The sequence below is a fragment of the Puntigrus tetrazona genome, chromosome 17 (genome assembly GCF_018831695.1).
Source record: "Puntigrus tetrazona isolate hp1 chromosome 17, ASM1883169v1, whole genome shotgun sequence".
Classification (NCBI taxonomy): Eukaryota; Metazoa; Chordata; class Actinopteri; order Cypriniformes; family Cyprinidae; genus Puntigrus; species Puntigrus tetrazona.
The window spans coordinates 3,239,935-3,254,832 of record NC_056715.1 but is presented as its reverse complement, the minus strand read 5'-3'; the positions used below and the strand labels follow the sequence as shown (position 1 = coordinate 3,254,832).

Below are 14,898 nucleotides of genomic sequence, written 5' to 3'. Positions count from 1 at the left end.
TTAATACTGTATTTTAATTTAGTTTAATGTAGCAATACTACTTTGTTATAATTTTTTGAAATATCTGTGTTCAGTTGGGCTGTTTCGTTTTATCTGAGTTTAAGTGTGTCCACTAGAGATCACGATGATGCGTTCTCTGTCTGTCATATCCTGTTTGCAGTAATGAGGGCAGCTTTATGGCTGCTCTGCTGTCGTTGGACTCTAGCGTTGTGCTGTGACTTACGGCCTGTGCTTTAGTTTTGGACAGCACCAGACTCTGTGTATTCCATTACGACCAATGGCTCGTACCTTCTGAAGCATCAGCATTTTTCATAGGAGCCCACAGGCCCATACAATGCTTTAATCTCCAGTCGAGGCGAAGGTTTAGTGTTTCGTATTGTTTCATCATCCGTCTAGCTATTATTTCTTGCTTTGTTAAGCTAACTGTACTTTCCTAAGAAATCTCCCTCTGATTAAAGTTGCAGCGAGTCATTTTTTCACACACTGTAGTAAAAGTATTCGATAAATATGCAAATTTGGTAAAAAAGATGTTGACTGATGTATGATCTTTAAAAGTTTAAAACATGCTCCAGCACATTTTATATTTAATTCAGCGCGTTCGTTTAGTTTCTTTGTATTTGTTTATGAACTGTCCGTTCAGAATCATAATATGCTGAATGGTTTATTTTCATAGCATGACCTTGGCTTTGGCTTTGCATGATTGTTCTTCTGATGATATCTTCAGTTCAGCGTGTTTCTCTTTGTTTGTGCGTCTGCACATTTGTTTTTTTTCTTCGTAATGTGATGCAGTTCTTTATTTCAAAGTTGAATCGGCAGATACCCACAGGCATTGGACATCATGATAGTTCACAGCTCAGATTCCTGCACTCTTCTGGATCTCATAAGGGTTCTGGAGATTGTTTCACGATGCTAGAAAAGCATTCAATAATTTGTCTGTGAATGTTGCCACAGTATATTGTAGAATTGTGCAATGACGGTTCGGTGCATGCTTCAGTTTTGGATCTCAGGTTGGTACATTTCGGTAAAAGTGAACTTAAAAAAAAATAAAATTGTATTTTTCAATGCAGGTGTGTGTAATCAATTTATTTGAGTTGAGCATACAAATACCATAATATGTTTGCAGATATTTAAGAAACATGTTCATGTACCTGTTCTCCAGAAACAATGCTAAAGCCAATTATTATATGAAATGTGCATTCTGTCTTGGAAAGTGTGTTTTTGTTTTGGTCGGCGTGGTTCTGCCAGTTTACCCAGTGGGGTTTCAAATACAGCGTATTGCAACTATTGAAGCCACCAGACAAACTGGATCAGAGATCGGAGGTTCTACACCACCTAAAAAGCATCATCCGGGAACATATTAAACTAGGGATGCACCAAAATGAACATTTTTAGCCGGAGCGGAACAAAATGAAACGCTGGACTTAAGGCCGAATATCGAACACTGGGTTTTGCATTTTCCCCATATATTTTTCACATTTATTTTATTCACAATTGCATGAATTAAATAGGCCAAATGTGCTTTTCACCGTTTTGTGTAGCTTTTCAACAAATGTATTTATTTATTTATTTGTATACTTATAACTACACCAACGAAGCACAATTTTAAAGGCCAAAGGTTCACCCAAAAACGAACAATTTTGAAAAGTTCCAAACCTGTATTCATTTCTTTGTACTGCCAAACACAAAAGAAGATATTTGGAAAAAATTTGCAACCAGGCTGCTTTGGGTCACCATTGACTTCCATAGTATTTTTTTTACTACTATAGAAGTCAATGGCGATCAGAACAGCCTGATTTCAAAATATCTTCCTTTGTGTAATTTAGTTAGAAGTTAATTGATAAAGAAAATCTATATACAGCATCATTTCACAGCATTTTTTTTTTACAGAAGTGCCTAAAACGTAACATTACTGTAACTTTGCGGGTAGGTCTCTTGAAGCATCTTAGAGACGGTGCAACCGTTCTTCTGGTTTTAGTCTGTCTCAGTTTGTTCTGTTTCTGGATGATGATGGGATCGGATCTCTGTGTGGAGCACTGGCTGTTTTCAGACAAAATTGATTGCAATTACCAATTACTGCAAAATGGATGTTTGCAGATATAAAGTGGTATTTCCTACTGACACACTACAATTTTTTACTGGAGATAATACTAGCATTCTAATCATTTTGGCCACCTGTGTGTGTGTGTGTGTGTGTGTGTGTGTGTGTGTGTGTGTGTGTGTGTGTGTGTGTGTGTGTGTGTGTGTGTGTGTGTGTGTGTGTATATATATATATATATATATATATATATATATATATATATATATATATATATATATATATATATATATATATATATATATATATATATATATATATTTTTTTATATTTATATTTATATATATATATATATATTACCATATAAAAAGTAAAAATGTTTCAGCCTATAGGAAGGGATCAGAGGGTCCATTCGTATATAACGCAGGCCTGCACTATAATCTGTGCCTGACACTCTTCAGTTTCTTTTAGTAGACTGACACTAAAAATCCCTCTGAAGTGATTTGTCAAGGGCCTGTTCAAAAATCACACCACCTCCAGACACCAGAGTGGCAAGAAGATGAATCTGGTGCTATTTCATACTAAACTCCCTGTGATTATGTTCACTCAGGAAGAAGCAATATAGATAAGGTCGGAGGGAGACAGACACGCACTTTTTAGTGTTTTGATCGTTCGTATCCACTGGAAACATCACAACATACGCAGCACAGGAAACGTTATGCATCCTTTGAAACGCAATGCACTTATTCGGTTATCGCATGCTTCTTCCGTGCAGTTTTTTTTTTGTTTGGTAAAATGTTTAAAAAGATCAGCTTTAAAAACGAACTCTTGACTAATTCGAGCTGCAACAAACAAAGCTGAAACATAACTGTGCACGCACTAAAAATGCGAGACTCTTATGCATGTTTAAACACAACGTTACCTCATTAAGCTCATTTCTAAAGAGATAATTTGGCGTTTTATGGAAATACCTTGACCTTTTGTGTTCGGTCTGTTCTATGCATCTGATCTCTGCATGTTAACCGCATTCCTCACTTCAAGCTTACATGTTATAGACTAAGCCCCAAAGCAAAGGTGGTCATTAGACATATACTTTAAAGCAAGTGATGTTTAGTCAGGGCAGGAATGCTTCATTATAAGCCTTGTAAATCAAACCAGGCTTTCTCCTCTTCAGCCTGAGGATGTAGTTTCTTGAGAAATACACAAAGCACTGATGTTAATTCTGTCTCCTTTCTTTTTAACAGAGCTGAAAGTCTGTCGAGATGTTCTCAGTGCAAGACGGCCCGGTACTGCAGTGTTCAGTGTCAGGTATTGGCTCTTTACACACACTGTCACCAGAGAGCTTTACAGACAAGCTCATGATGAGGTCTTATTTCTGTTAAAAGATTGCATTAGTTTTTCTACATACGGTTTTGTACCTAGTGCTTTTGACAAATAAAGTGATATACACTCATACTGTATGTTATGAATCTTCCAGTCATATCAGCAGCCTAGATAAAGCTATTTTATTTATTTTTATTTAATTGTATTTGAATTTTATTTAATAAATTACACAAAATTTTATTTTATTTTATTTTATTTTATTTTATTTTATTTTTTGCTTGAGGCCTTGCAATGTAAAAAGCGGACTAATAGAACTGTTTATAATTTTAAATAATCAATGTTCATGGTAGAGAAAACCACTTGCTCCTTTAAATCTGAGACACTCTTTATTGCTTTAAGTTTATTTGCAATTAGTATAAAATATTTTTTGCAGGTTTCTGTGACAGAACAGACAGTTATAGAGTGAAATTCTGATATTTGAATGTCATTCCTGTATCCAGTAGGAATTTAATACAGTCATTTGGCTTTATGTGGAATTTCAGTGTCTATCAAAACTCAGTATAATGTCATTTTAAAATTCTCCAGTTTTTTTTTTTTTTGAGCCGGCAGTTATCGGAAACTCCTGCATGTGGTCCAGTGTGACTTTCCATGAAAAGTATTTGGTGCTTGGAGCCATACACCTGTGAATCACGTTCGCAGGATTTTTCTGTAATACTGTCTTTTAACCCTGTAAAGCCTGATATTAAGATGAAAAAATATGCAAAAAAAATTGACCAGTTTATTTATATGGCCTGAAAATAAGATGCGGTTCTGATAGCTGTGATGTAACCCAGTGAGATTTTTATAACACTCAGACTAGTTACATAATGTGCGTTTAAGTATCAGTTGTCACTTGATCTTCCAGTAATTTGTTCAAATACATGTTTACTCTAAATGCTTGATTCTGGGGTCGAAGCTTTACTGCGAGGGGCAAAACCTATTATTTACTTAATTTCCAAAAAGCCTCAAATTTCACATTTTAACACGTTTTTGTTTTAAAATGTTCAGTCCGGTAAGTGTTTATCTTGAAATATTGCTAACAATACAGCATTTGTTCTCATTAAAAAGACACCGCCTGAAAGAGGATGTGTTTAGAATCGAACCGAAATGGCCTTTTACTTGCTAAAATGTATACACTATCGATCAGATGGCTGAATGCTTGTGCACAAAGCTTTTTATCCCAGTTTAAAGGCCTTAGAAATTGCCAAATAAGGTAGACATTACAGGGTTAAAGTTCTAATTCACCCAAAATGAAAAATTCTTTCATGGTTTATATGAATCTTTTATATGAAAAGAAGAAATTAAAGAAATAAAATCTTGGCTAATTTCTGTGTAAGTTTAACACCATTAAACTAGTCCTTTTAACCCATGCGCTATGTTGTTATAGCTTTGTAAGAGAAACAGGCCAAGCTTTAAGTTCATATTCATGTCATAATCATTAAAAAATCGTCCTTTCCCCTCTAATCAGCTCTCATTGCTCCAAATCTGGATTTTAAGTCAATAACTTTAGGACTTCAATAACTTTCTAGGATTTTGTCCTTCCTTATTTACTCGTGTGCTGTTAAAAGAGCATCGCGAGCGTTCTCCTAACCACAGAAGAAAGTGAGTCACGCAGGTTTGGAAACGACGTGAGGTGTAAAGCTTGACAGAATTAATTTTTGGAGCGGAATATCTCTTTAATGTGCCTGTCGCATGCTCTGCAGAAGTCTTTGCAGTTCGTGAACATCCAATCTTTCGAAACTAGACGCCACGCTGCTTTAAAATAGCAAAGCTGTCAGTGTCAAACCAGCGCCGTTCTCTCCAGGCGCTCATGGTTGTCAAGTTTGTCTTTGTCTTTCTGTAATTGTAGGGCGGCCTTTCATCATAATTCCCTCTAAAGGGAGACCGCACACAGAAAGCACATTCTGATTGAAGATGTGTAACTTCATCATATTTATTTGTTTGTGAAATCTCTTCTTTTTATCCTCATCTTTACCCTTCAGAAGCAAGCGTGGCCCGATCATAAGAGGGAATGCAAATGCCTCAAGCGCCTCCAGCCTCGGATCCCCACCGACTCTGTCCGCCTGGTGGCGAGGATCATTTTCAAACTGGTATGTGACATCCGGACACCTGCCGTATCCGGACCGTTTCAGAAGATGAGTGCTTTGCATGTAAAACCGCCACAGGGCTTGAGATTGTTATATCCATTCTGCCTCTTTCCAGCTCAGCCAATCAGAAAGTGAGCAAGAGGAGCTGTACTCGATAGCCGAGCATCAGTCACGTAAGTGTGTGTTTAATTGTATTACAGTGTACTGACACAAAGCAAGTGGATGTGACTGTCAGCATTGACGAATGGTTTTTTGATGATACACCCTGGAAAACTAAATATTAAATTTATGAATTAAAAAAAAAATATTTTAAATGAAATTAAATGAAATGAAATTAAATGAAATTAAATTAAATTAAATCCAAAGCTAGTTTTATTTTAAATAAATAAAATTAAATCAATTAAATAAATAAATAACAATAAATGCATCAAATCAAATCAAATATAAAATGTAGAAGATTAAACAAAAATGATCGGACAAAAATTCAGACATTCTTGTGTGTGCATTGCCAGTATTATGTAATCTGGTATTCATTTCAAGTTACTTTAATTCTGTATTGCCAAGAAATGATAAGTATTTATGCTTATATTCAGGTTTCACAGAAAAAGACAAATGTCCAGTTTTTTTAGCTTCATAAAAAAAGTTATATACAGAATAAAAGGCGGTGCTGTTAATGGACAGCAGTAAAAGCACTAACTTATCCTGCGAGGATGAAAGATTAGATTTCCAATGAAGGAAGGTGAATAAATGTCAGATCCTGGCAGGAGTTTATTGTACCATTATGAATTTCCCTCTCTTTCTTGGTGTGGAGTCTCTGTGAAACCTGCCCCGCGGCCCCCCTGTCTTTTCAAAAGTAATTGGCTATTTTGTCACAAAGAGCCTTGGACTTTTCTTTGGCCCGACTCTTTTCTATCCGGTCATAAGTAATGTGCATCCATTAGAGAGATAATCCCGCCGATGGTCCTTACGGAAGCAGTCAGCCACTTCTGAACTTGTGCTTTCTCATCACACCGACGGCCTCATGAGACCCACGCTATAAAACATGCCGTTTTATATGCCACTGTCACCGATAACACAGTACGTGAGCTGTTTTTCAGGCAAATTAAGTTTAATTCTGTTTTTTGTTTTTCTAGTCTTGACGTTATTCATTACTGCATGCTGTGTAATTTATGAACCGCTACAAGGATGATGCATTTTTATTGAAATGAATAACCGAGTGTCGCAGGTAGAACTTGACTATCTGGACAATCTTTGTCTTTTGGACATGGTTGGCATCACAAATATACAATACCTTTAGCATTTTATGTTCTACAGAAAAGTCTAAAAGAAAATGTGTAAATGGTCACAAGGTCTTTATTTGGGGGTGAACTATCCCTTTAAGAAAGCCAACACCTGCTTCAGGCTCATAATTCTTCCACACACGTTCAAGCTCTCATGCTCCTGAGAAGTGTGTAGATCCTTCTGCCGCCCAGCCTGTTATTTTCATCTCAGGAGAGGTCTCAGACCCCACCGGCGCTCATTTACTGCCTTCTATTTTTTTTTTTTTCTTCGTAATCGACAATCTACCTGTAATTTTTGAGAATAAATCTTGATTATCCAAAGAACTGATTTTAATCATTTCAGTTCGTCCAACAAACCTAATTTCTTTCGGTTTTGCAGAGATGGAAGATCCGCAAAAGATACTACACGCGGTGAAGACGTTTCAGATTTATGTATTGAATCTGCAGAGTTTTACTGCCGTGTGTGTCTGTGTTTATGTGTGTGTGTGTGTGTGTGTGTGAGCTGTAGCCGTGGGTCAAGCGTTCGCTCTATCTGCCGCAGCAGCGGCGAACACGCTGAACTTCACTGATGGTGCATTTGGAGGAAATGAATCGGAGCAGGAGGGTTAATGAAAAAACCCATGTGTTTGGCAAAGCTGACATAAATCACACATCCAGAGTTCTCCAAATACACACTCTCCTGCTACAATCGAACATCTTACTTTACAAATACACACTAATACATCCATTTTACCGGCACAGCCAGAAAGATAAGCAAAAATGCTTTTTGGTTCATGCTCATTGGCTAAGCACACACCAACAGGTGAAAACAGACGCACAAAAGCCTTTATCCTCTTCTGGTTACTTTATTGTGCGTTTCGGCTCTTTTGTGCTTCATCCTCGTTGATCATCATTAGTGTTTTTCACAGCTTGTGTTGGTTCAGCTCGGTGTTGTTTACATCTGCATGCCGTTTTATATGCCACTGTCACCGATAACATAGTACGTGAGCTGTTTTTCAGGTAAATTAAGTTTAATTCTGTTTTTTGTTTTGCTAGTCTTGACTTTATTCATTACTGCATGCTGTGTAATTTATGAACCGCTACAAGGATGATACATTTTTACTGAAATGAATAACCGAGTGTCGCAGGTAGAACTTGACTATCTCGACAATCTTTGTCTTTTGGACATGGTTGGCATCGCAAATATACAATAACTTTAGCATTTTTTCTGACGTGACAAAACATGCATAAAAATGCATGAACGGAAAGCCAGCTAATCACATCAAACCTGACAAAATATCTAAAAGCAGCATCTTTTATGTTTAAAAACAAGTGCAAACCACATTTAAAACATATTTCAAAGTTCAAACATTTTTACAACTACTTTCAATTTAATCACATAAAGCATCGTATACTGCACATCCTCGCTTTGGATAAAAGCGTCTGCTAAATGACTAAATGTCTGCTAAATGACTAAAATGCACAAATATTTACAATTTTGATGGTGCTTTTGTAATCCATAGTTTTATTATATATTGAAAAATATATTTTTGTTCCACTGAAGGGTTTAAAACAGCATAAACATTTGCAAATGGTCACAAAACCTTTATTTTTAGGTGAAATATTTCTTTAAGGAGACCAAAATACTTTATGAACCGCTATGATACATGACCTTGCTATGACCTTGATATTTATCGGAGAGTAGGTAGAACTTTGTGACAATCTGAACAATCTTTGGACATGGTTGCCATTACAAACATAAAAAAAGATAGAACACCATATAATATTATCGGCATATTCATGTATTTATGTGGTATTCAGAATCATTTCCAAATATTGGAATTCTAGTGCTGACATTTTTTTGTTTTATTACCTTAAATCTTATATATATATACACTAATTATAACATACTTTAAATACCACATATTTTTGAACATTTATGATCTTAATACAGTGTTTTATAGAAACACAATGACAGTATCTTGTTTTTGAACCAAAGTTAATGCGTGTTTTTTTAATTTCCGTACTGTTTATAGACTGTAGTCAGCTACCAAGGAACTATGCACTATGTTTTAAGTCGAGTGCCATGGTAATACCTTGTTTGTTTTACAGATATTTGTGTCAAAATGCAACATTTTTGGACATTTACCTTATTAAGACCATGGTAAAATGTTTTGAATGTGTAATAGTACCTTGTTTCTACTGTTTTCTTCTACATATATCACGTTAATTCCATATTTTTGCCAATGTGCTATTCTAATACTGTGATTTAATAAGATGGTAATGTATTCTTAGGAACCTATTATCCTTTTATTATAGCGTAATATGTTTTTGAAAGAGGAGGAAAACCAAAAAGTTTTTGCTTGTTAGCAGAATCGTTCATATATATATGGCTCTTGTCAAATATTGAAAGCGCTGTGTTCTGTGTGTGCAGATCTTGCGGACATGAGCGAGGAGAAGAAAGAAGGCCTGGGGCATCTCTGCACGGCGCTGCAGGTTTATCTCGGTGAGGAGAACCACGATCTGTCTCGGCTTCCACCCGGCCTCGACCCCATCAGCCTCCTCGCCAGAGTAAGTGTCCTTTCTCTGTCATCGCGCTCTCAGATCTCACGCAGCGTTGTGAATGGAGTCAGTGTGTCACGTCGAGCGCATACGGCTCTGCTCGGTTCTACCCCTTCCTCACATTACCTGCTGCGAACCCATGCTGCTATTTTTGGTCTTTTCTTCTCATAACAGGGAACAAGTTGTTCATAGAAGCCATTTCTTGCTCAAGGCTGAATTATATTTTGAAGTGCCCCTATTATGTGTTACGAAAGGTTCATATTTTGGTTTTGGGAGTCTCCGATAATAGTTTGATATGCATTCAAGGTCAAAAAACATTGTATTGTATGCATTTATTTTTATCTTGCTTGCTCAACGACTTCCAAACGATTCCTTTAACAATATGTTTTTTTGCAAACCCATTTTTTGCATAAGGCAAATCTGTGATGATTGGTCTCGTCTTCATCTCATCACACCTGTAATGTGTACTCGGCGGCCATCTTTTAAATGCCTGCCAGGCATCCAAGTGCAGCTCCTATCTCTTTGAATGGGAAACATCTATAGTTCTCTAGAACTGTTCGCAAAGCTTACGATTAAATTTCATATTTGAAATCACAAACACAATCTGACAACAATGGTATCATAAATGTTGTTTATTTTGCTCAAATAGCTTTAAAAAAAAACAACGTATTTCTCAGGCTACAGTGATACGCACTTTCGTAGTCTGTTTCTATAGCAACCGGGAGGTCTAACGACAGCTGCAGTGATGCGCTGACTTTACAGATTAGCGGTTGGCTCTTTTGCTCAGAAGGCGGGGATTCGTTTAATAGAGCGGCCATATTGAGCATTGCCTTTTTCCTTATTCAAAACTATACGAGTGAGACGTCATTGTCCAAAAGCGGCACCTAGTGCCAAATAATAAATTGCATTTTCATTCAGACCAACTCGAGTGGGTGGACAATATGCTAATGTTTCATGTTTTCGTGGGATTCACTTTAAAAGTCCACTCTTTCCTTTGATCATTTTATACACGGGTTCAAAACTAAATTTAAAACGCAGGATGTTTTCATTCACTTAGAGCTGCGTTATACACTGCACGAAAGGTAGTTTTCAAAAATCTATAACGGGGCATTTTAGGTTCCAAAAAATAGTCCAAAAAGATTCAGTTCAATGGAATCATTAAGTCGAATCACATCCAGAATCACTACATTCCTGACGATTCGCAATCCCAAGAGGCCCATCCCATAATTTTCTGGCGTTGCCTTCGCGGACAGACGCCTGAGGTGCATGCTAAACGCTAATGTACTAGTTTATTTACAGTCAGTGGGATGGCTTGTTTGGATTCCTGTGAGAGTAGATTTTATTTGCTTGTTTACCACCCGTCACTCCGTGCTGTAATTGTGAACACGTTGAGTGAAAGACGCGTCTCAGAGTGAACACGGTCATCTTCTCTTCGGGATTGCATGTAAACACAGAAGGGGTTGCGCATCTGGCCCGGGACAAACAAATGCCTGTTGCATGTGAACACAAACACCTGGTTTATATGAGAGACAGCCAGCAGCCATATTTCTCTTATAAAGCATCAAAGACCCAAATGTGGATCCGATAAGCATTTCTAATCCGACGCTAAACGCCACAGCAGGGCAAGTTTCGAGTTATGTAAAACATGCACAGATGCTCGAATTAAGAGCGTCCAGTGCATTTTTGCATTCGTTGACCTCAAATTTCTAGTTGTTGTTGCAGATTTCGTTACAATTTTGTAAAATGCTCTTTTAGGGGCCCGTGCGCCACTTTGCACTCGACTCATTTCCTCTAGAATCTCTCAAGGAGAATTTGTTGATTTCTCGTGGTAAATCGATGGAATTGGATGCGTCTGACTCTCATGCAAGTCGTTTATCGAGTAGAGACCGCGGATTGAAAAGCATGTCAGAAGCGAGGTGAGGGATTGAGCCGTGACATTTTCTGTCAGACGTATAGGGCTAAAGAAACATCGGATCGGATGTGATGGAGAGGAAGTGCACCGAGACTCGCATATGAATCGCGTTGCCGTATTGTGAATCTCTCTCTTATTCGGTAATCATCATTCTCGGCATCTCTGCTCTAGATTATGTCATATCGACCTGCAGGCGGCAGCAGCTTGATATGGGTCTGACCCAGATACATGACCTGAACCGACTGCTCCACATAACACACCTCAAGGAAACACCACAGCCATTCAGCTAAAGGTGACTTTGAACGTCTGCTAAACTTTACTGTTTGATTAAAACAGTTTTATATGTTTGTCTTAAATGCCATTTTAATGCACAAATGTTATATAAAAATACAAATGTTACTTTTCTAAGTAGTTGTAGTAGTAATAATAGTTTTTATTTTACTTTATTTTAAGGATGTGTTGTGGTTGGTTTGATATGGGTAGATGTTATTTTAGAATCACTAAAATTGTTCAAAATTTAACAGTACATACATTAATATGTACATAGATTATACACGCACACACACACACACACACACACACATATAGTACATACATATACACATATAACTGTGTGTGTGTGTGTGTATATATTACCTCATTTGTACGTTGCTTTGGATAAAAGCGTCTGCTAAATGACTAAATGTATATTATGTGTATATATACCCACACATACACACACACACACATACATGGGTCAAAGATGAAAAAATTGTTGCCGTTTTTGTTTAAATTAATTGCAATTTTGTTTTTCTGAGACAAAAGTAAATACACTTTTTTTCCCAGATTTACTAAATTTACGCACTAAAATATGTAACAATTTTTTCAAGCATATTAACAACAAAAAATCTATTTTTGACACATTAAAAGATAAGTTTTTAATTCTGCCACCATCCTATGTTTTGCCCATTTGTCAATGAAACTTTTTTACTTAATTAAATCACAGTAAAATGTACTATTCTTTCTCATTCTTTTATATCAGTCTCAGAATAAGCATGTTATTTGGACATTTAGTTAAAAATTCTGTTACACTGAATGACAATGTAATATTATTTCAACCATATTCTCTAAAAACTTACAATTAATGTGCTTTCTGTGGACATACAATAATTTTTTTTCTGATATGGACATCTTAATGTCTTTGACATACATTAAACATACGTGTACATATATGTGTGTATGTGTATATAATGTATGTATCTTTCAATGTATGTATTGTTAATTGTTGAACAATTTATACGCATTAACTACTTTTACGATGGATCTTTTTTGGGGAGGAATCTTTTTCTCTCTCTTATATTCTCTTCCTTTCTTCTACGCTTCATTAATGTGATGCAGTTAACTCCTGGATGAATATTTCATTTTTAGGTGTGGGTGGAAAACAAATGTGCAAATACTGGAAGAAGTGTTCTAGTTTTGACCCTGACTGCTGATAAATCTCCCTGTTCTGCATTAACTCGGCTCGCGAGAGTCGGCTCTTGGCCCAGCGCTTCGTCTTTAGCATTACAAACATGCTCAGCCGCGCTAAACCAACACCCTGCCCATCACCGAATCAATTAACCAGCGTGAAAACAAGCAGCCGTGGTCCAAAACTGATTTCCATTTCAAATCAGACCGATATTCTGTGCCATTTGCTGAAACTAATTGCTGAAACTAATTCTCTTATAATATTCAAAATTTATCCCTTACATGCAGTGGAAGTTTCTCCAGGGAATTTGGGATGTTTGTTGGTAGTGTAATTTATTTATTTATTCATATTAAGGAGGAATTACCAAAGAACTAGAGTAGGTAGGAGGCGAAATCTCCAATTGCAGTAATCAAACTGAGTGAGAGATGTGTCGGAACATGTGAATTTAGATTCAAATCCAGATCCGGAGGGACGTTCATTCTTGCCATTCACATTCAAGAACTGAAGTGATGCTTTTAATTAAAGTTGCAGAGGATGCTATTGTTATTGTCCAGGGCTTTAGTGAATACTGTATTCGCTTCTGTTCATTTTTGCATATGTGTGTGTTATGAACTCAAAAGAGCGTCTTTTATAGTCAGGCTGAGCAGTTCTGATGAACTGAGCTGATGGGTTTTAAATATTCCTTAAGAATGTGATTTGTGTCACAGCAATCTGTTAACGGCTTTATAATGAGAACGAACTACCATCCTATTTATCATCGCTTTGTTGTCTTGTTATTGATGCTTGCTCATTAGGGTTAGGGATTTGAACAAAACCAGAAGCATTCAAATTTGGCATCATGATTATTATTATTATTATTATTTAATAATTACATTTAAAATGGGGTTATAGTATTTAAACAAATAATGAATAATGTAATAATGAAATGGTTTTTCTATTATATTATATTATATTATATTATATTTAATGCTGTCAAATGATTTAACTCATCCAAAATAAGAGTTTTTGTTTACATAATGTACTGTGTATATTCGTTGTGTATTTAAATATACACACATGCATGCATATTTTTAAGCAAAACACAATATATTAAATATATTTTTAGATACTAATCAGAATTATATGAGTATAAATGTTAAAATGTAAATTGATGTAAATATTTCCAAAATTTATAGTCTGTGTGTGTGTGTATAAAATAAATGCACTTAGTACACACGTCGTTTGACAGCATTAATTTTATTATATTATATTTATCTTTGACATATAGTTTTTACATAAAATTATTGTCCACATTACAAATAAAAAAAGTGTGAAGTATTGTTTATAATAAAAAAATATTATTATTATTATTATTATTATTATTATTATTATTATTGTTATTTAAAATGGTTTGCTCTGTAATAATAATCATAATAATAGTATTAATAATAATAATAATAATAGTAATCCTGTTCAAACATTTCATCATCGTTATAATTATAATTTTTAATTATTTCCATTATTCTTATTGCAGACATATCTTGAAAACAAGATAGTATAGAGAATTGAGGTTGGGCTATTATGACCAAAATAGCAACTGCATAGAAACACAAGAACACCTTAGCAACCATATAGCAACACCCTGGCAACCACTCAGCTTACACTGTGACGATGACATTTTCATGAGCAAGCACCACTCATTATCTACATAAAATGTAAAAAATCTAGTTTGCTTTGACAGCAGATGTGAAATCATCTGCTACTCAGCTTTGCCTTGTTTGCCCTTCATTCACAGCTGTTGTATTAAGCATCATTAATATTTTATATGTCCTCTATTTTGTTTTATTTGTCTGTATTTTATAACGAACCAAGGCGCCCAGGCGAGTTATCTGAGGTACCAGATCAGAGCAAAGCAGAGGTCCATCTGTGCATGACAGACCCCAAATGAGGCAGCATTTCTCAGCGCTGTGTTAATGTATAATGGAGGAGCTCTTCATGACATCACCAGCAGACAAACAGGGCCATGGTCAGAAAGAGCAGCATCCGCTTTAAATATTAGTTGTTAATGACCAAGACTAGCCTACTAGAAGCAACCGTATAAAACCTGTGTACATAAAACATAAAGCCTGTATAATATTGCATTATATTGGCTTCTTGGTTGTGATATATGAAACATACTGCCTTTTCTGTAAAGCTGTAGGTATTGGCAAAAAGCGGTATTCAAATGAGCGTGAATTTAAGAGGGTTGAATAATT

General features: G+C 36.0%; 1 protein-coding gene across 1 annotated transcript in view; it reads left to right on the top strand.

Moving 5' to 3' along the window:
• The window catches only part of smyd3 (SET and MYND domain containing 3), a 139,940-nt gene that overhangs the window by 12,777 nt on the left and 112,265 nt on the right, over positions 1-14,898 (top strand). Inside the window, 4 exon segments of the mRNA XM_043262761.1 lie at positions 3,280-3,343; positions 5,380-5,487; positions 5,600-5,657; positions 9,178-9,314. Of these exon segments, the coding sequence (XP_043118696.1) occupies positions 3,280-3,343; positions 5,380-5,487; positions 5,600-5,657; positions 9,178-9,314 (367 nt within the window).